Source organism: Lynx canadensis, chromosome F2 (genome assembly GCF_007474595.2).
Source record: "Lynx canadensis isolate LIC74 chromosome F2, mLynCan4.pri.v2, whole genome shotgun sequence".
Lineage (NCBI taxonomy): Eukaryota > Metazoa > Chordata > Mammalia > Carnivora > Felidae > Lynx > Lynx canadensis.
In genome coordinates, this window is record NC_044320.2 from 42007061 (window position 1) to 42030654 (window position 23594).

General features: G+C 38.4%; 1 protein-coding gene across 7 annotated transcripts in view; it reads right to left on the minus strand.

Moving 5' to 3' along the window:
* ESRP1 (epithelial splicing regulatory protein 1) overlaps positions 1-23594 on the minus strand; it is a 65785-nt gene that overhangs the window by 16979 nt on the left and 25212 nt on the right. For 4 of the 7 annotated variants that reach the window (XM_030304316.1, XM_030304313.2, XM_030304317.2 and 1 more), the window contains exons 11-13: positions 22119-22337; positions 19708-19906; positions 15017-15185 (exon numbers count right to left, since the gene is read on the minus strand). In XM_030304316.1, the coding sequence (XP_030160176.1) occupies positions 15017-15185; positions 19708-19906; positions 22119-22337 (587 nt within the window). The remainder of the gene's footprint in view (positions 1-15016; positions 15186-19707; positions 19907-22118; positions 22338-23594) is intronic. The other 3 variants (XM_032591923.1, XM_030304312.2, XM_032591924.1) reach the window with 1 other exon arrangement.

Below are 23594 nucleotides of genomic sequence, written 5' to 3' on the forward strand. Positions count from 1 at the left end.
TAGTAGCTTAAGGATCAATAAAGACCCACAGCTTTAGATTATTCAATCTTCTAAACCTAAGTAGGTAATTACCCAACTTCAAAGACCAGTAAACACATAATGGAAGGGCTAAGAATCTTTGAGATTATTTATCCTACATAATCCTAACTGATGGGTTAATAGGAATGGTGCCAGATGTGCATATAGTTCCAGACTCCATTTTTTTTATTAGTACAGAAACTTTGAGCAAGTCACTTAATTTCTCTGAACTTCAATTTCATCATTTGCTAAATGGGGATAATAGCACTTTCCTAGTTTCACAGAATTGTTTTTCGGATTCAATAATGTAACATACCAAGTTACTCCATAAATCAAAAAATAATTTGTTACCTCATTCTTATTATTTCCATAACCATCATTCCATTTCATCATTTTTAAAATATCAGAGCGTGAAAAAATTACTTGACATCAAGCTGCCCTTAATCTTGTAAGTCTATAAAGCAGTGATCCTCAACTTATGTGCATATTAAAGATAGTTGGGAGATGTTTCTAACTTTGTGTGGGGAAAGTCTATTTAGAGACTAACAGTCAATGTATATGCAACTATAAGAGCAGATACAGAGGGAATGCTGAAATTTGTGCCTGAGTAGAACTTTAGCAATCACTCAGACATACCTCATCGTTTTCACAGAGGTAGAAACAGAAACTAAGAGTTAAATTATTTCCCAAAGGTCACACAACTAGTTAGCTCTTCACCAAACCAGAACCACCCAGAGTTTTTAACCACCATTCTTCAAAGACCATATTTGCTCATGTCAAATGCCTGATAACTAATTCTCAAAAACCACCAAGACTTCTCTATGTATTTAATTGAGTAACTAGGTTTTTCCTACTAACTAGTAGAGTCAGATTGTTCCCACAGTATACAACTTACTTCTATGACTCTGTCCTGGCACATTCTATACCTTTGGCTAAAGATCTCCTATAAATTAAATCCAGGTGTCTAGTACCTTCAAAATACAAACAAGACAAAATAGATAAAAATTATCCAACTAGAAATGTAACATTATAAGTGGCAATTATGTTCAGTATCTATAAGGTAACACCTATTTTCAGGAAGCCTAAACTCGGAATCACATCCTTATTTTTGCACTAGGATTTCTGCTGTACACAAGGCATCTTAAGGAAAATTAAATAATTGTGTATGTACCTGACAGGAAATGAGAATAAGAATTTTCTGTCAACCTAAATGCAAAGGTCTTTCAGATTATTGAAATCAGAATCAACAAAAATAACTTATTAAAAAATGACAAGGTAAACCTCTATGTAGAAAATAAAAAAGAATTTACTAAAAACAAGGTAGAAAAAACCAGTCCAGCAAGGTAACAAAATACAAGATCGACACATATAATAGATCAATTGCATTTCTATACACTACAGTGAAAACACAAAAATGAAATTAAGAAAGCAATTCTATTCACAATAGCATCAAAAAAAAAAAAACACTTAGGAAAAAAATTTAAAAAGGAATAGTTAGACTTACTGAAAACTAAAAGACATTATTTGAAAACAAAAGATGATCGAAACACAAGGAAAGACAGTCATGTTCATAAACAAAGGACTTAATATGGTTAAAATGGCAATCTTGTCTAAATTGACCTACAGATTCAATTCACAAGCTATCAAAATCTCAACTGTTTTTTTTTTTTTTTTTTTTACAAAAATCAACAAAACTGAACCTAAAATGTGCACAGAAATGCAAAGGACCCAGAAGAGCCATACTCTCTTGGAAAAGAACAAAGCAGGAGTTATGTTTGCTAAATTTAAAACCTGCTATAAAACTACAGTGATCAAATGGTGTGACACTCCCATAAGGGTAGGCAATGATCAGTGGAATTGAATTGGGTGGCCTGAAATAAACCCTTACATTTATGGCCATTTGAATTTTGACAAAGATTCCAAGACAATTTGGTGAGGAAAGAATACAAGCAAACCTTGAAGATGCTGTGGGTTTGGTTCCAGACAACTGCAATAAAGTAAACATCACAATAGAGTCAAATGAATATTTTGGTTCCCCAGTGCACATACAAATTTTGTCTAGACTATGCGGCAGTCTACTAAGTGTGTGCAATGCCATGAGGTCTAAAAACATACCTTAATTTAAAAATAACTATTTTGGGGGGCATCTGGATGGTTCAGTTGGTTAAGCATCTGACTTTGGCTCAGGTCATGATCTCTTGGTTCATGAGTTTGAGCCCCACATCAGGCTCTGTGTTGACAGCTCAGAGCCTGGAACCTGCTTCAGATTCTGTCTCCCTCTCTCTGCCTCTCCCCTACTCACACCGTCTTTCTCTCTCAAAAATAAACAAACATTAAAAAGTTTTTTTTTTTTTTTTAATTTTTTTTTTCAACTTTTATTTATTTTTGGGACAGCGAGAGACAGAGCATGAACGGGGGAGGGGCAGAGAGAGAGGGAGACACAGAATCGGAAGCAGGCTCCAGGCTCTGAGCCATCAGCCCAGAGCCCGACGCGGGGCTCGAACCCACGGACCGCGAGATCGTGACCTGGCTGAAGTCGGACGCTTAACCGACTGCGCCACCCAGGCGCCCCAAAAAGTTTTTTTTAATAACTATTTTTTAGAAGTTTAAAATTTTTATTTACTTATTTTTTACCTTAGAGAGGGAGCATGAGTTGGGAGAGAGAGGGAGAGAGAGAGAGAGAGAGAGAATGTCTTAAGCAGGCTTCATGCTAAGCATGGAGCCCATCTCGGGGCTTGATCCCACCAACCCAGAATCATGACCCAAACCAAAATCAAGAGTTGGATACTCAACCGACTGAGCCACTCAGACGTCCCTAAAAATACTTTATTGCTAAAAAATGCTAAGTATCACCTAAACTTTCAGCTAGTTGTAATTACTGATCACAGATCATAACAAATAAAATTATAGAAAACTACAGAATATTTCAAAAATCGCCAAAATGTGACAGAGAAACAAAGTGAGCAAATGCTGTTGAGAAAATGGTGCCGACAGACTTGCTTGATGCAGGATTGCCATACACCTTCAATTTGTTAAAAACAAAAACAAAACAAAACAAAAACAACAAGTACCTAGGGGCACCTGGGTGACTTTTTCAGTTGGGCATTCACCTCAATTTGGGTTCAGGTCATGGTCTCCCAGTTTGAGCCCCACGTTGGGCTCTGCACTGACAGCATGGAGCCTACTTTGGATTCTCTGTCTCCCTCCTCTCTCTTCCCTTCCTCTGCTCGTGCTCTTTCTCTCTTTCAAAAATAAATAAACATTAAAAAAGAAATACACAGGGGCACTTGGGTGGCTCAGTCGGTTGAGTGTCCGACTTCGGCTCAGGTCATGATCTCGCAGTCTGTGAGTTTGAGCCGCACATCAGGCTCTGTGCCGACAGCTCGGAGCCTGGAGCCTGCTTCGGATTCTGTGTCTCTCCCTCTCTGTCTCCAGCCCTCCCCCACTCATGCTCTGTCTCTCTCTCTGTCAAAAATAAACATTAAAATTTCTTTAAAAAAAAAAAAAAGAAATACACAGTATCTACACAGTGCGAGAGCAAAACACAATAAAACAAAGTATGTCTGTTGTCTTTCCAATAAATGGTGCTGAAATAATGTAATACCCACATGCAAAAGAATGAATTTAGGCCTCTACCTCATATCATATAAAAAATTAATCCAAGTTGAATAAGACACCTAAATTAAGAGCAAAGATTACAGAACTCTGGGGCCCCTGGGTAGCTCTGTCAGTTGAGTGACTGACTCTTGATTTTGGCTCAGGTCATGATCTCACGGTTCGTGGGATGGAGCCCTGCATTGGGCTCTGTGCTGAGAGCACAGAGCCTGTTTGGGATTCTCTCACTCACTCTCAAAATAATAAACTTAAAAAAATAAAGTAAAATTACAGAACTCTTGCAAGAATATGTAGTAAATCTCCAGAAACTTGGGTGATATATTACAACAAAACTGTAAGTGAGAAAATAAGACACTGATAAATTGTACTTCATCAAAATTTAAAACTTTTGTGCTTTAAAAGACATCATTAAGAAAATGAAGATAACCCACAGACTGAGAAAAAGTATTTGTAAATCACACCTTAATAAGGTCTCTCATCTAGAATATATAAAAAAATCTTACCACTGAAAAACAGTACGGAGACTAATCCAGTTTTAAAATGCACAAGAGATTTGAACATTTCTCCAAAGAAAATATACAAAAGGATAATAAGCACATATGAAGATGCTCAAAATCAATAGCCATTAAGGAAATGTAAATCAAAACTATAATGAGAAAGCAAATCCACACCTACAAAAATGACTAAAATAAAATCAAGTTTAAAAGGTTGTGGAGAGGGGCGCCTGGGTGGCTCAGTTGGTTAAGCGGCCGACTACGGCTCAGGTCGTGATCTTGTGGTCCGTGAGTTCGAGCCCCGCGTCGGGCTCTGTGCTGACAGCTCAGAGCCTGGAGCCTGTTTCGGATTCTGTGTCTCACTCTCTCTCTCTGACCCTCCCCAGTTCATGCTCTGTCTCTGTCTCAAAAATAAATAAACGTTAAAAAAAAAAATTAAAAGGTTGTGGAGAAACTGAACTCTCATACATTAATGGTTAGAAATGTAAAATGGTAGGGCACCTGGCTGGTTCAGTTGGTGGAACATTAGACTCTTGGTCTTGGGTTGTGGGTTTCAGTCCGAAGTTGGGTATAGAGACTGCTTAAAAATAAAGTCTTAAGGGGTGCCTGGGTGGCTCAGGTTGTGATCTCATTGTTTGCAAGTTTTAGTCCCCCACTCAGGCTCTCTGCTGTTGGTACAGAGCCCGCTTCAGATCCTCTGTTTCTCTTGCTCTCTGCCCTTCTCTCACTCGTGTGTGCTCACACTCTCTCTCAAAATAAATAACATTAAAAAATTTAGACATCATAAAAAAAAAAAAAACAGAAATGTAAAATGGTGAAGCTCCTTTGGACAACAGTTTTGCTCTTTCTCAAAAGTTAAACTTAGAATTAACGTATGACACAGCAATCCCACTCCTAGGTGTAAACCTTATACTAGAAATCTGAAAATTTATATACATGCAAAAACTTGAATGTAGAGGTACACAGTACCATTATACTTAACAGTCAAAACACCTTCAAATGTCCAACAAGTGATAAATGGACAAACTAAATGTCATAAATCCCTACAATATTATTAGCCATAATATTATTTAGCCATAAAAAAGAATAATGTACTGACCCATGCTACAGTATGAATGAACTTCAAAACATGCTCCATAAAAGAAGCCAGGCACAAAGACCACGTGTGGTATGACTTCATTTATATGAAGTATCTGGAAGAGGCAAATCCATAGAAACCAAAAATAAGTTGGTAGTTCTTTAGGGATGGGGTTACGGGAGAGTGAAGGGGGTAGAAGGGAGGTGAATAGGAGTTTCTACTAATGGTCACCAGGTTTCTTTTTGGGGTGATAGGTTATTCTAAAATTAGAATGTTATATTATCTAAAAATTGGATTATAAAACTTGTAAAATTAGCAGCACAACTCTGTAAATACACTAAAAATTGAATCATACATTTAAAAAATTTTTTTTTCAACATTTATTTATTTTTGGGACAGAGAGAGACAGAGCATGAACGGGGGAGGGGCAGAGAGAGAGGGAGACACAGAATCGGAAACAGGCTCCAGGCTCTGAGCCATCAGCCCAGAGCCCGACGCGGGGCTCGAACTCCCGGACCGCGAGATCGTGACCTGGCTGAAGTCGGACGCTAAACCGACTGCGCCACCCAGGCGCCCCTGAATCATACATTTAAAATGAGTCAATTTTCAAAGCAAGAAAGAGTATCCAATGGAAAAAAGACAGTCTCTTCAGCAAATGGTGCTGGGAAAGCTGGAGAGCAACATGCAGAAGAATGAAACCACTTTCTTACACCATACACAAAAATAAACTCAAAATGGATGAAAGACTTAAATGTGAGACAGGAAACTATCAAAATCATAGAGGAGAAAACAGGCAACAATCTCTCTGAGCTCAGCTGTAGCAACTCCTTACTAGACCTGTCTTGGAGGCAAGGGAAATAAAAGCAAAAGTGAACTATTGGGACTTCATCAAGATAGAAAGCTTCTGGACAGCAAAGGAAACAATCAACAAAACTAAAAGGCAATCGACAGAATGGGAGAAGATATTTGCAAATGACATATCACATAAAGGGTCAGTATCCGAAATCTATAAAGAACTATTCAAACTTAACACCCAAAAAACAAATAATCCAGTGAAGAAATGGGCAGAAGACATGAATAGATACTTCTCCAAAGAAGACATCCAGATGGCTAACAGACACATGAAAACATGCTCCACATCACTCATCATCAGGGAAACACAAATCAAAACCACAATGAGATACCACCTCACACCTGTCAGAATAGCTAAAATGAACAACTCAGGCAACAACAAATGTTGAAGATGTGGAGAAAGGGGAACCCTTTTCCACTGTTGGTAGGAAAGCAAACTGGGTACAGCCACTCTGGAAAACAGTATGGAGGTTTCTCAAAAAATTAAAAATAGAATTACCCTCTGATCCATCTGTTGCACTACTGGGTATGTATCCAAATGAGACAAAGATGCTGAATTAAAGGGGCACATGCATCTGAATGTTTATAGCAGCACTATCAACAATAGCCAAATTATGCAAAGAGTCCAAATGTCCATCAAGTAACAAATGAAGATGTGTTACATATACACAATGGAATACTACTCAGCAATCAAAAGGAATGAAATCTTGCCATTTGCAACAACATGGATGCTAAGTGAAATCAGTCAGAGAGACAAATATATGATTTCACTCATATGGAATTAAAAAAATTTTTTTTAAATGTTTGTTTATTTCTGAGAGAGAGAGAGAGAGAGAGACAGAGTGTGAACAGGGGAGGGGCAGAGAGAGGGAGGCACAGAATCCAAAACAGGCTCCAGGCTCCGAGCTATCAGAGCCTGATGTGGGGCTCAAACTCACAAGCCATGAGATCATGACTTGAGCTGAAGTCATGATCGAATTCATACATGGAATTTAAGAAACACAACAGATGAACATAGAGGAAGGGAAGGAAAAATAAGATAAAAACAAAGATGGAGGCAAACCGTAAGAGATTTTTAAAAATATTTTTTTAATGTTTATTTATTTTTGAGAGAGAGAAGGAGACAGAGAATCTGAAACAGGCACCAGGCTCTGAGCTGTCAGCACAGAGCCCAACATGGGGCTCAGACTCAGGAACCGTGAGATCATGACCTGAGCTGAAGTCGGATGCTTAACAGACTGAGTCACCTAGGTGCCCCATAAAAGACTCTACTGCATTGTATGTTAATTTGAATTTGAATAAATTTTAAAAAATAATAAAATGGGTCAATTTTACAGTATATAAAGTGCCTCAATAAATATGAAAAATCATAGCATTAACTTTTCAGCTAATTGAGTTAAAGACCAATTTATAGTCAATATCTGAGATAGTCAATGCTTTTCATGGAACATAAATTACTGAGTTATAAAAAAATCTTAGGATGTGCCTGGCTGGCTTATTTGGAAGAGCATGAGACTTTTAATATTGGGGTTGTAAATTCGAGCCTCACATGGGGTGTTAGAGATTACTTAAGTAAATAAAACTTTAAAAAATTTTAAGTCTTTTATCAGATTCTGTGTAGATTAAAAAACATTATGAAAGATAAGAGAAACAAATTTCAACATAAGAATAGCTTCAAAATATGTATGGATTTATCTGCCACAACAGAATAAGGAGAACACAGAAATTATGTGCATTTGCTTTACGGCAGTAATTTAGAAAAAGACAAGAAATTCAAGCAGGAAATTTTCTAACCACTCCAATTAAGAACATAAATGAGACGGACGCCTAGGTGGCTCAGTCGGTTGAGTGTCCGACTTCAGCTCAGGTCATGATCTCGCGGTCCTTGAGTTTGAGCCCCACGTCGGGCTCTGTACTGACAGCTCAGTGCCTGGAGCCTGTTTGAGATTGTGTCCCCCTCTCTCTGCCCCTCCCCCACTCACACTCTCTCTCAAAAACGAATAAACGTTAAAACAAACAAACCATAAACAAGAGCTACCCATCAAAAGCAGATTATACTAGTAACTCATCTTAATCTTTACATTCAATCGTTACTATTTTGGGTTCTTGCTGCCATTATACCGTTAGTGAGGTTTCAGATTCTCAAGTGCAAGTGTTTATCAATGTCTCATGCGTATAGGAGGTCCACAATGTAACTTCTACTCAGAAGCCACAAAGGTTAAAAAAAAAACTGATAGGACTAAAAAGGTAACACTGAACTCAAAGGTCCTGTGGTTGGAAAGATTGTACCGTAGGCACATAAGCAAGAAGGTTGCACTTGAGGGGCATCTGAGTGGCTCAGTTAAGCGTCCAACTCTTGCTTTTGCCTCAGGTCACAATCTCAGTTTGTGGGATCAAGCCCTGCATTGGACTCTACTCTGACAGGGTGGAGCCTGCTTGGGATTCTCTCTACCCCCCTCAAAATAAATAATATTAAAAGAAAAAAAAAAAAAAAGGGAGAGACTGCACTTGAGCTGGGTGCAACCCCAATAAGAATGAGGGGAGGCAGAGGAAATGAAGGGAAAAAGAACACAAGAAGTAAAGACATTATTTATGACCACTTGCTGGGACAAGCTGCACTGAGACAGTGTTAAGAAACTGCTTAATGAAACACATGAATAAGTATATTATAAAGCTGTTGAAGATTCCCTCCACTGCAGTACTCCATGTCTTCTCTGTCCAGTTAAAACATTTTTCAAACCCAATGTAGAGAAAACCTGTATTTCTGAGAAGTTATGACTTCCTTTCCTTTGAAGTTAGGAGTTTTGAATATAGGTTTCTTTTCATCTGACTACCTGCTCAGAGTTCAAAATTGTTATTCCCATATCAATAGCCTAAGAGTCTATTGTCAAGACTGCCCAAACATTTCTTTTCTATCCTTTATTTTCCCAGATTCGAATTTATATCTAATTTTGTAATACCCAATGTATTTGAGTAAGTCTTACAAAAATTCTTGCAGAACAGGGAAAGATATATGAAGATACTGGGGGCTGGGGTGCCTGGGTGGCTCAGTCGGTTGAGTGTCCGACTTCAGCTCAGGTCATGGTCTCGCGGTTTGTGGGTTTGAGCCCCGCGTCGGGCTCTGTGCTGACAGCTTGGAGCCTGGAGCCTGCTTCGGACTCTGTGTGTCTCTCTCTCTGCCCCTCCCCTGCTCATGCTCTGTCTCTGTCTCAAAAATAAATATAAACATTAAAAAAAAATTAAAAGAAAAAAAAGAAAGAAAATACTGGGGCCAAGATGCCTACCACATCAGAACACTCATAATACACACTCTGTTGAAAACAAGCCTCATAATACCCTTCCTCATTTACTAATTACAAACTACTAAACATAGGTAACACAAATTAATGTCATCAGATGACATTCAAAATCAAGGTAGTCATAGTGTGACAATATTCTTAATTTGAAGACTTGCCAGATTTCTCTCGAAAAGAGAAATCAAAGCATTGTGTAGTCTGTTAGAGAAAGAAATAGGTTAAGTGAAAAGATTCATGAAATACATTCTCCCCTCTGATGAGTTACAACACATTAACCTAGGAGATATTCCCTTGCCAAAATTATTGCACAACCTTTGTAACAACATTCATCAACACCACAGTGTTACAAAGACCATGTATTCGGAAGTGACTCTTTGAATTCCAGCAAGGGTGAAGTCTGGAGTCAATTTTCATGTAGGAAATTTTTGATCTGACTTGACTTTTTCATCTGAAATCAATAATCTCAAGGTTAATTTTCAGCACTGTTTATCAATTTTGTGTGGCAGTTGCCCATACTGATTACTACACCTGGGCTCTTCTTAAAGACTAGAAGGTAAATGTTACTACTGGGAGAAACTAGGTAGGGTGTATAGGAGATCTCTCCCTACTATTTATTACAATTGCATGTGAATTAAATTATACTTCTCTCAAAAGCTAAGTTTGAAAATATGAAATATAGGCATCTCCCAGAGGCTTGGTATTTTTTTTTTTTTTTTTTTTTTTTGGTTCAAATGCAAAGAATTCCGGAATAGAATACGATAATGCTGTACAACAAAGCAAACAGTGCAGAATGCCTCAATATTACTAAATCTACATTGCTTAGGTAGAAATAAGCTGATTGTATAACAAATGGTTATCCCAGGAAAGAAATAATCTCTACCACCCCCAATCATTCACATGGGCATGCAAATGAAGCACACTCATGAATAAAATATCCCTTGTCCTCTTTCTTGGTCCAGGGAATATGTTACTTTTTTAGTGTCCTACAAAAGGTGAGGTGATGCATACAAAGACATTTATGTTAATCTGGCTTTTCTTAAATTAGATGGCATTGAGTTAAAAAGCAGATTTTTCACCGGTGCTACAGCTTTGATGCAAAGGAGAATATGCTTTTCCTAGAAAACTGAAAGATCAGAATAAAAGGTGGGACTTCATGTAACTGGAGAGGAAAAGGTGTGATCTAACAGAGTTTTGAGTGGTAAACAGGGTGGGCATGAACATATTGGCCTTTCTAACTTCTTTGTACCCTTGGCTAAGCTCTAGGATACTAAGGAACTGGAACGGTCTTCCAAAAAGAGGCGAATTGGGGGTGCCTGGGTGGCTCAGTAGGTTAAGTGTTGGACTCTTGATCTCAGCTCAAGTCATGATCTCACTGGTTGGTTCATGAGATCGAACCAGGCGTGGGGCTCTGCACTGACAGTGTGGAGCCTGCTTGGGATTCTCTCTCTCCCCTCTCTCTGTCCTCCCCTGTGTGCTCGCTCACATTCTCTCTCTCAAAATAAACAAACTTAAAAAAAAGGAGGAGAAAGAATGTCCATAAACAGAAAATAAAAACCACATATGCTTTTATATCACTTACTCTTCATGATGTTATTGTCACAGCCACACATTTAAACTGCCAAAAACTTATTTAGTATTAAATGGTTCATGGGGCGTCTTGATGGCTCATTTGGTTAAATGTCTGACTTCAGCTCAGGTCGTGATCTCGAGGTTCGTGAGTTTGAGTTTGTGTCTGCTGTCAGCACAAAGCCCACCTCGGATCCTGTGTCTCCCTCTTTCTCGGCCCCTCCCCAGCTCAAGCATGGGCACGCTCACACTCTCTCTCAAAAATAAACATTAAATAAACAAACAAACAATTCATGTTTTCTCCTTAAATTGTTCCTCAAGAAACCCAAATCCTTATGATAAAAGATGCCATATCTCAGAGCAGTAGCCACTGGAGAGTTTATCTTCAAATTTATAAAGAGAGCAAGTTAGAGACAAAATAAAGACAAATGCTCTCGAGCTGAAGGAGACCACTGACAGCACTGACTTTGAACAGGGTTACATACATACTCCGTCAGCTGCTCTATACCAGAAAGAGTCCAGGTTTTGTTAATGTTCCCAACAGATATCACACAGAGGTACTAAGTAATAGTTTGCTCAGTTAAATTGAAAGTCAAAAACAGTTAAAACCAGGGTGCCTGGCTGGCTCAGTCAGTAGAGCATGCAACTCGTTCTCATGGTCATAGGTTCGAGGCCCATGTCAGGGGCAGAGAATAGTCAAAATAAAATAAAAATAAAAATAATAATAAAATCTTAAACAATTAAAACCAATCACTTCTTTTTGAGGGACATGCTTTAAAAATTCTGCAAAATACTTGGCATCTTAAACTCTTAAAGCAATGAACACATTAAATTAATTTCAAGTCAAACTGACATATTTTATAAAAAAGTAGGGAATTTAAAAATCTTTAAAAAGAGACACAAACTCCAACACTTCTGATTAATATCCTTTTTTAGCCTCACATGTGCTCTCTTAAGACTTTCTCCATTTATCAGGGAATACGGTCAAAATATACATGAAAACTTACGCAGCAATTTTTCAATAGCCTCAAATGCTTTATAGTCATGTCAGATTAGAGTTTAGTGGTATTATTCCAAAACTGTGAACTATTTTATAGTTTTTTGGAATTCATTTTTAAAAATTATTCTAGATTTTGCAGTATAAATAAGAGGACATTCCCATGTTTCAACACCTTGTTTATGTGGGCAATTTCATTACAATTAGGGAAATGTCAATTAAAATAATGAAATATATTAGGGGTTATTTGAAAGTATTAATTTAAATTTAATACACATGATCTTTGATTAAAAATTTCATTTCTGGGGCGCCTGGGTGGCGCAGTCGGTTAAGCGTCCGACTTCAGCCAGGTCACGATCTCGCGGTCCGGGAGTTCGAGCCCCGCGTCAGGCTCTGGGCTGATGGCTCAGAGCCTGGAGCCTGTTTCCGATTCTGTGTCTCCCTCTCTCTCTGCCCCTCCTCCGTTCATGCTCTGTCTCTCTCTGTCCCAAAAATAAATAAACGTTGGAAAAAAAAAAAAAAAAAATTTCATTTCTGTGAAATTGTCCTACAGAAATAGATGTACTTAAAGATCAATACAAACTTTAATAGAGAACAAATTTTTTTTAATTTTTTTTTTTTTTTTTTTTGAGAGAGAGTACAAGCAGTGAAGGGCAGTGAGGAAGGGGGACAGAGGATCTGAAGCAGGATCTGTGCTGATAGCAGCGAGCCCAATATGGGGCGTGAACTCACGAACTGTGAGATCATGACCTGAGTCAAAGTCAGATGCTCAACTGATTGAGCCACCGAGGTGCCCTGAGAAAAATTTTTTTAAATTAGAGGTCTAAAAATAAAGGAATTGTTAAATTCTCATGTATTTTCACCCTTGTGACATCTTGCATAAGTTTAAACCTCTCATGGCAGGTTTAAAAAAAAAAAAAAAAAGGAAAGAAACAGGTGCCTGAGTTGCTCAGTCGGTTGACTGTACTGTCTCTTGATGTTCGCTCAGGTCATGATCCCAGGGTTGTGGGATCAAGCCCCCCAATCAGGCTCTGTCTCCCTCTCTCTCCTGCTCCCCTTCCCCACTCTCTCTCCCAAAAATAAAAAAGGAACAAATGAGCAGTACATGTTAAGTATGCCACACTATTTAGAAATGCAAACATATGTGTGTCTTCTCAAACCAATAAGAGTGATTGCTTCTGGACTTAGACGTTTATAAAATGGGAGTCTACTTTTACTCACTATATTTCTATACTCTTAGACTTAACAAGAGGACCTTACCAACTTCAAAACTACTAGAAAAAAATTAACCTACAGGCAAGGGCATGAAATTACAGGAGCTATCAAGCCATAAATGTCAGTTCCTCCTGCCTTTGGGGTTTCCATTCAAGACTTAAGTTCCCATCTTACCACGATAGCTAGCTATTTCTAAGGGATTCCTTCTTTTCATAGGATCCAGCTTACAAGTCAACAGTGGAATTGAATACTCTGCAAACGTATTCTAGAGTTGAGAAATAGCACCCAAAGGAACAATGCTTTTTCACTCCTGACATTCTGATGGTGTAGACAAAGATCTTTCTTATAACCAGGACCCACTACTAGCCAAGTGATTGTCACAGGGTCCAGAGAAGGTGACAGACTGGGACTCGGCTGGGCACCTGACACAGTACTCAACCATGAACAATCATTCATGCTTCTGAGCTTCTTCAAACCTTCAAAAGATGGCCAACTGACTATTATTGCTTCCTCCCTATTCTTCCCCAGTAGAATAAAGAATAGCTGTGGGGCACCTGGGTGGCTCAGTCGGGTGAACGTCTGACTCTTGATTTTTGGCTCAGGTCATGACCCTGGGGTTATGGGATGGAGCCCCATGGTGGGATCTGAACTGAGCGTGGTTCTCCTTAAGCCTCTATTTCTCCTTCTCTCTCTCTCAATCCCCCTCTGCCCCTCTCCCCTGTTCATGTGCTCTCTTAAAGAAAGAAAGAAAAGAACATGTATAATAACATTAGTGAATATTTTTAAAATGTCTAATTAAGTAACAAATGTAATGAACTGTGGTTACAAGCTTCACCGCTAGAGATTCTACAGTTTCTGCTCCATTCTCAAAAACTAGATGGAGAAGGAAGAAAACTACAATGTGACATGGCAACTATGGGGATCGGATAGGTTACTTCCAGATCACTTATCAAAAAACTTCACTTACGTATTGGTGGACGTACTCAAAACATGCAGTCAAATAGCTTGGGAAGGAAAAATAAGGCCTGGGATAAGCTAAAAATTTTTGAGCAATATTGCTTGCACCAAAGTAAAATTTTATTCTAATAACGTGAACTGGTTACTGGCTAAACAGTTTTTTTGAAAAGAAAATTTAACAAAATTTTGAGATGTCATTATACATCCAAGTTAGATTCACAAGCAGTCAGACGTGAAAGGGACTTCAAAAACTTGGTCAATCTTATCATATTTTAAGAACCAGAAAACTTAAGTGACTTGCCCCAGTTAGAATAAGAGCTGAGACTAAATCTCAGGTCTCCTAACTTCCAGACCAACAGCTTTCTCTCCATTATACCTCCTGCCTTCCAGAAATTGAACAGAACTCAAAAGAATGAACTGGATTAAAAATATGTTGATTCCAAGAAAAGTACTGACGAATCTCATCTTGGACTTGTTAGTACTGGTTTGGGGTGGGGGTGGGGCGAACAAAATACAAGTTCTGTAAAATTTAAAAGTTTTTATTTATTATGGACCGACATATGAATTGATGCTACTTAAAAACATAATTGTTCTTATGGATTTTCCTGTTTTAAAATCCAGTTACATGATATTGCCACGCTGTTGCAATACTTACAGTGCTACTTACTTATGGTCCTAAGACAGGAGCAGGAAACAAAGGAAATTTGTCTCCGTGAGTAACCTAAAAGATCCTGCTGTCAATACTTGGTGAAAAAATAAACTTATTTTGGTCTCGAAACAACCTCTGTGGTCAGAGAGATAGGACAGAGGCTGCTGCCCGCCATCCTAACCTTCAATGGCAGACAATATTCTTTTGTGAACCCAGGCACTGGCCATCAAAGGAGTCCTTTGTTTCTGTCCTTCGCTTCCACTTCCACCCGAGCCTCACCTGGGGTAGTACGCAGTGTAGTTCATGAAGAGCTGGGTGCCCGCCGGATAGTATGCCGTGGAGGGCTGTAGTGCTCGTGGATTCAAAAGCACAGAGGGCTGATAAATGGCAGCTTCGGTAGGAATAACTGCTGCAGGAGCTGGAAATGTGTAGGAGGGAGGAGACAGGCCTAAATAAGCAAAGAGAGAGACTTTAAGACCCATTTGTCACAACTGACACATATGCTAACACTAAAGCCATAGGTCAGCATTCCACACATCCATACATTTTGAAGAGACTAGCTCTGTCATCCCAAGCAGCTTTTTTATTATTGCATAGATTTAATATTTTCTGAATTCTTTATACCAACATGAACTTTCTCAAATGTGTAATCTCCTACAAATCTGTAAAAACATTTTTTAGGTTGGTAATTTTTTGGTGAATCTTCAACTCATCAATCGTTGAATCCTGATCCTTCATACAAAATTTGATTAAAATGTCCAAATAACTTCCTTTTGATTACACAGATAACACCTAAAAATAATCTGAAAACCCAAATACCTGGAAATTGGGAGAAACCAATTAGCAAGTGAACTTTTATGTCTTTTCAACCATTTCATGATGTGATTTTTTTCAATGTTTGTCTATTTTTGAAAGAGAGAGAGAGAGAGAGAGAGAGAGAAAGAGAGAGAGAGAAAGAAAGAAAGCAAGCAAGCAAGCAAGCGAGCAGGGGAGGGGCAGATAGAGAGGGAGACACAGAATCCGAAGCAGGCTCCAGGCTCTGAGCTGTCAGCACAGAAGACGACACGGGGCTTGAACCCACAAACCACGAGATCATGACCCGAGCCCAAGTCAGATGCTTAACCGACTGAGTCACCCAGGCACCCCTCATTTTTATTTTCTACTCTTGAGTGCCAGTTACTACAAACTAACCCTTTGAGGAAACAAACACAGGACTCACATCTAGTATAACTTCAAATTAAAAGCTGGGTTGTTGTTGCCCTTTTGAGAGCTTGGCTGTTCTTTCATCTTATTAACTACTCTGTAGTAAGCATGAGATGCAAATTGTTATGATAAAAACAACTTAACCAGTTCCATGCATTATGCCCAAGCATAGATGACACCAGAGTGAATGGATCTAAGAATAGATTAACTGCATTATTTCCACCTAAGCAAAACCCAGAAGGTGGGATTTGAAGCTAATCTAACTTTTTGGACCTGTTTTTAAAAAACAGACAACAGAGGTGCCTGGGTGGCTCAGCTGGTTGAGCATCTGACTCTTGATTTTGAGTCAGATCATGATCCCAGGGTCCTGGGATGGAACCCCACATCAGGGTCTGTGCTGAGTAAGGAGTCTACTTAAGATTTTTTTTTTCTCTCTCTCTCTCTCTCACTCACTCGCCCCCTCTGTCCCTCTCCTCTGTTCACGCATGCTCTCTCTAAAATAACAATTAAGTGGGGGAGAGGGGAAAGTGGGTGACAGGCATTGAGGAGGACACCTGTTGGGATGAGCACTGGGTGTTGTATGGAAACCAATTTGACAATAAATCATATTTAATATAAAATAATAATTAAAAAAAAGAAAAGACCACATGTAACCTGAAAAATAACTCTCAAGAAATATATGTTCAAGGCTTCCAAGCATCAGCTGATAAAAAGCTCAGTTTAAACAGAAAATAGAAAAGGATGAAATTCTATTAACTTCCAGTTATTCAACATCTTCCAGGCCCCATAACCCTTTTAAATCAGACTCATTACTAGACAGTGGCTTTATCAAGTGGGATGAATATAACTATCCAGGCCATCTGCACCCGACAGAAGAGATAACTGAGGGGTGGCCTGAATTTGGAATTCCTGACTTTAATTTCTACACCAGGAACTATCTAATATAGTTTGTAAATAACAGAGGCCCAAGGGATACCTTTTCACAGGAAAATCTCTATTGTCTTATGCTTTTCTTTTTTAAAAAAATTTTTTTTCAACGTTTATTTATTTTTGGGACAGAGAGAGACAGAGCATGAACGGGGGAGGGGCAGAGAGAGAGGGAGACACAGAATCGGAAACAGGCTCCAGGCTCTGAGCCATCAGCCCAGAGCCTGACGCGGGGCTCGAACTCACGGACCGCGAGATCGTGACCTGGCTGAAGTCGGACGCTTAACCGACTGCGCCACCCAGGCACCCCTTGTCTTATGCTTTTCTTAAAAGTTTCTACACGTGTATGGTGATGAGTAAGAGTCTGAGAGGGGGTACATAAACCAAAGACCAACATATCGATCTCCTATTCAACTTTTAGGTATCTCCTTCATAATTCAACAAAAACTGTGATGCATGTTTGGTCCTTAATGTACATAAATTTTAAAATTATGATTCCTGGCCTTCAAGACTCCACAAAAGGGCAAACAGAACAAATTGAGGCACTAAGTCATACAGAAAATTATAAAGCTTATGCCTATATCTTGCTTTTGAACTACCAAGTAATTCATTATGTGACAATATAAAGAAAGGTAGAAATTTTTGATAACAAAACTGATTAGGCTGCCCAGATTTGGATTTCCCTCAATTGAAAAGAGCTATTCTTATACCCCTAAGAGAAAATCAGATGTATACATTCATAGATTAGAAAAGTGGAATTCACCTTCCAATGTTCAACTTTTTGCAAAAGTTAAAATTTCAATGAACAAATTAACGTTTTAAACTTTAAACCACTGTGGGGCGCCTGGGTGGCGCAGTCGGTTAAGCGTCCGACTTCAGCCAGGTCACGATCTCACGGTCCGTGGCTCGGAGCCTGGAGCCTGTTTCGGATTCTGTGTCTCCCTCTCTCTCTCTGCCCCTCCCCCGTTCATGCTCTGTCTCTCTCTGTCCCAAAAATAAATAAAAACGTTGAAAAAAAAAAAATTAAAAAAAAAAATAAACTTTAAACCACTGAGACTGTAGCAGCATTTCTTTCCACATTGAACAAGAAACTCCTCAGTGGGGAATTTCCAATCACTATTTTAACTTCTTTAGTCATTGAGAGTAGATAAAAAATATATGCAATTTCCCTAATTTTTTTGGTTGCTGTAAAAATAGGAAATCACCTAGAGTTGGCAGGGAAAAAAACTCCAGAACAGGCATAATATTACAATGTATTGATTAGAATTCTTTTATTTTTTATTTTTATTTTTTAAATGAGTATGTCTTCCACTTGTAAGTAGTTAATTTGGGTTAAAATTTTTGAAGAATATTAAAATACATGGAAATCTATTTTTACAAAAAAAAATTTAATTTTTTCTATTATTTTAGGACCTGTAGGAGGAAAGGGGGAAAAATGAAGTCTTAAGAAGAAAGTCTGTATTGACCAGTTTTCCACTAGGAAGAGAGAAGTAAAAGGATACCACAGCAGAATAATTTGGGTTATACATCACGAAGAAATTCCCTTATCTCACAATGTTTGATAACATTATCACTAAAGGAAATTGAAAGTTACTGATATTATCAGTGGTTTATGGACAGGATACATAGGACTAAGATTACTTTAAGATACTGCTTAAACCCAATCACAAGTTTTCAAAATTTGATAGCCATTAGTCATCAACTCCTATTCACCAACAGCAAGCAGCAGGTAAATGGAATATTAGCATTTAGGAAGTCCAAAGGGGAAAAAAAGGATTAAGCCCCACCGAATCTTCTATGAAAAATACTTTATCAAATAGTTTCATTGGTAAAGATACTCTTTATTAGAAAGCGATGTCCTAACACTCCTCATTTTATTGGGATCAAGCACATAATCCAGTTTGCTTTCTCAGTCATCTTTGAACTATATTCCAAGTGCTACATTCTTTGAACATACCCAGTATGACTCCTAACAAGGTATGTCTTATTCAAAAGTGAAAACTGTGTCAAAAAGATTCAAGTCTTAACATAAGATCCCCAAATGTCCCTCACTATCCAGAACGTGGTTTCCAGACTAAAGGGCTTATTCCTCTCAAACAGGATTCCAGATGGCTTGCACCCAGGTGCCAATGAGCAAGAGCATGGCTTGAAATTAAGCACTGATCCTGCGATCCAATGGAAACTTTGGCTAATTTATTTACGCATTTATGTGTGTGTATATATATATATATATATATATATATATATATATATATATATGTGTGTGTGTGTGTGTGTGTGTATATACATATATATATATATATATATATATATTTTTTTTTTTTTTTTTTTTTTTTTACTAACTTACTCATTACAGATATCCTGGAAAGCAAGAGAAATGCTCCCCAGGTTGTCCTTTGCAAAGACATACTTAATGCTCAAAAAATTAAAAATGCAAAATGGGCATCAATCACCCTTTAAAAAAAAAAAAAAGAAGGAAAAGAAAAAGGATCCAGCCATATTTATTTTACCTTTAAATGCGTATTAAAATATCTACATAGCCAGGTTGCCTCTCAGAGTCAGTGCTTATCTTGAGCACACTAAGCTTCAGAAATCAAGTGCTTATCACTGGAAAAGCAAGAATATAATTTGAAAGGAGGTATTCGTAGCATCTCTAATTATGGGTGTCCACAACCAAGGTCTTAAATGATTACCAGATACTACCGATTTCAGATGGGAAAGCCTTATGTAACCATCTCACCTGCCTTAGAAAGAACCAGGGGCACAGAAAGTTATGAAAGCAGCTTAAGCACCTACCAGCATATAGCGTAGAATAGCGCCAAGACCCAAGAAAAACTTACATGGTAACTTACATGGCGGTGGGGATAAGCCATTTCGATTTAAAGTGCCCCCCATTAACACAAAGTTCATCTCCTCAGCTGAACACTGAAAGACTTCAACATATCTGTCCTTCATGGTTTTTTTATGACACTTCTGTGCAGCCATAAATGCTCTGTCCGCAGACTTCATCTGGATAAAGGCATCTCCTGATGGGCGGCCCTGAGCGTGTGGGGGAAGAATAAAAACAAAAGGAGACTGTCTCCTTCAACAAGGAAATGGTTGCTTACAAAACATGCAAAGTGACAATCACCCATAGTACAGACGTTTTAGCCACAAAATCTGGGTGACAAGTGTTGTCTACTGAAATCTGATTCGCATTTCATCACCTAATCACCAGAATGGCCCACAAAACCTTGGAAACAGTTTTGAGGGCTTGTAGCTAAAAGTGTTCCTTTCTCATTTCTATTAGTATCAGATTTACAGGGTTTTGAAAGGGTCTCCTTGTAACTGTGGTTTCAAAGTATAGGATTGTATATTGGGTTTTGCATTTCTGAAAAACCTGATTAAATCTTATTTGATTGAGAAAAGCTAGGAATAGAACCAGTATAAGAGCTTTATGTATCCTCCTACAAGAAGCTGACTAAACCAGTGTTCTCTTTTGGCTCTCAGTTGTCTATCATTGACCTGCAACATCCCTTTCCCTTCTCCCTGAAGCTTAGGTGGTGACGTGGGCTTAGGAATAGAGAAGGGGGATAAGGAAACGGGAGATGCAAAGCACCGTGGGGGTTGGTGAAAGCTGTACTAAAAGTCTTGCGTGGGAGCCCTTCTTTCATCTCTTCCCTGGCACCTCCATCTTAAACCTTGGTCAGACAGGTGTTTATAGACACTTCCTCTATTACTAATAGCTTGCTAAAAATCCTGTTTAAAACCACACTAGATTTCTGTTTCACAGAACCAGAACACCTTGGCTTTATTTAACATGGACATTTTGTGGGGGAGAAAAAGACACAATCAGTTTTTAAGATTCCTTTTTTATGGATTTCTTTAAAAATCTCTAGGGACTATGTAGTGCAAATTATAACCATGCAAGTTACCATAAGAGTTACCATACCAGGGAAATTAGGGATACCATGGAAACCCAGTCCAAGATGGAAACCTAACATCTTTGAGGCAGCTAAAAGCTTGTCCATCATTAAAGAAGCATTTCTCCCAAGTGCAATCATAATAGGTCATGTGGGTCAATAAGAGACAAATAGGTCTACTGTGGTTAATCAAAGAATTATAATAGCCCCTAGGTTATTAGAAATGGTGCTCGAAGAGAAACAAAATAATCCCCTGGTGATGCTGAATTGTGGGGAGGTTTTATTTAAAACGACTCCCCCCAGTGAAGCATGCTGAGGGTGTGTAAGATAAAAAGTTGCGTAGCTTAATATTGACATACGAGTAAGAATGAGCATGTGCTGGTGTGGAAACCCAAGCCAGAGGCTCAGGATGTTTTCTGATTCCTCATCCCCAGAGGGATGTACTTTCCAGTGGGACAGGATTATGGTTATGAATGTGACCAAATCTCCACATGAGAAGAGAAAGCCAGAGACTAGCAATTTAGAAAAATGTTGAAACTTCCAATACAAATCTATATTTAAACCATAATACTAAGAAAACATTCTCAAAAATTCAACTTTGCTTTTAATAGAGAGTTCCAAAATTTTAATTAGAATTGCTTGGCTTAGGGGTTTTTAGAAATTTTGTCCTGCTTATAATAGCACACAATGCTGGTAAATTATTCAGCAACAAATAGGACTAATTTTATTTAACCAAAAATCAAAGGACACCAAGCCAGGAACTACTGCTAATATACTCATAAGTATACTTGTATACAGTTAGAATTTGGTTCCACTTTGATGGAGACTTCTCCACAATTCATTAATACATTTGAGCACCTGTTATGATCACATACTGTTCCAGGTGGTACAGATACAAATCCTTACTAACTTCGCATTTTACTAAATGTCATTTGAGGTCATACATATAAAATAAGCCATTTCTAAACAGTCTATAAATATAAAATACTCTGATGCACAGACATGCTCATTGGTTTATATACAATCGCTTTCACACTACAACAGCAAAGCTCAGAAAAATGTTGTATTAGACTAATAATGTATTTGTCTCCTTCCTGAGGCAAATAATTTGACCGATATAAATAATGATGGAATCAGAGCTGAATTTAAATTACCAGGCTAATGATAGCATTATTTCTGGAGTCCATTTTAAAGACCTCCTCCATTTACAGTTAAATCTTTCCTTAAAGACTTACTACACAGCTGATGAACATTTGTACTTTTTTCTTTTTTTTTTTTTTTTTTTTACTGGAAGAGAGCCTTTGATCATAAAAATAAGCAAGTCAGCGTTCGATAAGTAACTTTCTTACCTGGTGATTCAATACCATGTGAACCCCATGAGTTCGAATATCTGTGGAAAACTCCCCCAGAAAGTCCAGGATGTCCTCAATTGTAGCCGCATAGGGAAGACCTCGAAGGCGTATACAGTCTCTAACATTTGTAGGGGGCACAAATTGCTGAGGTAGTACTGGAATAATGGGAGGGGTTGGAAGTGGAATAAGAGGGGCCGAAGAGAATCGATTCAGCACCTATACTCAAAGCAAAAGAGAAGTGATTTAGAGCCTTACTCTTCCAACATGGTCTGCAAACCAGCACCAGCAGCGCTGTGGAGTCTGTTAGAAATGTGTCTCCTCAGCTCCAACCCAGACCTCGTAAATATGAACCTGCATTTTAACAAGATCCCCAGGTAATTCATAAGCATATTAAAGCTTGAGAAGCACTTATGGAGAAAGGGATCCATGCTTTTCAGCTGGGAAAGCATGATCCCTACTTTTGTCAGATGCCTGCTGAGGCATGTGCCACACACAACACGCTTAGATTAAGGACTTGTCTACTGGACAAGTACATCACTGTCTCAGGACACATATCCTGAAAGTATGCTGCTTTTATAAAAACCAGACATATTGCTAAATGTGGACATTTGCAGCAATCTATTAGATTTCATTTCACCAGGCACAGTGTTTCCCTTAATACTGTTACCACATTCTACCTCCAAACTCAAGCAAGAGAATGACATAATAAAGGAACCACAGGTCAAACAATGACTCTGGATTATATAACGCCACATTTATAATAACGTATAAAGCCCAAAACAGAATAACTGGTAATGTAAAAATGAAAGAAAAAAATCATTTGGTGACCATCAAAATAATCAGTTGTCATGTGAATTTGTGATAGTAGAAAGACAGAACATCTTGACTATCTTTTTTTTTTTTTTTGATGTTTATTTTTGAGAGAGAGTGCGTGCGAGTGAGAGCAAGCGGGGGTGGGGAAGGAGAGAGGTGGACAGAGGATCTGAAGCAGGCTCTGCATGAACAGCAGTGAGCCCGATGCAGGACTTGAACTCATGAACTGCAAGATCATGACCTGAGCCAAAGTCAGATGCTCAACTGACTGAGCCACTCAGGTGCCCCTTGACTATCATTTAAAGTCATGGAATTCAACTATCTTGATAATGAATGAGAGGTCAGGTATATTTAGGAGAAAGGATTACTGCCAGGCAAAACCTTATTGTAAGGTTCTGGTCTACTTTTGTTTTAGTTTAGAACATGCCTACTTGTTTATAATACTAGAAGGTCCTTGTGCAACAATGTGTGACATCCCTAGGTTTTCTGAACTTACTACGGTAGCCTTCATCATCCTATAAACTGGAAATATAGAATCAAAACCCTCCCCCAAAAATTGTCCTGATTTTCTCACTCACACCCTGTCTGGTTGCTATCTAAGTAAGAGGTGACAAAAATAAATACAAACACAGCCAAATAAACTTTAAAGAGACAGCAAGA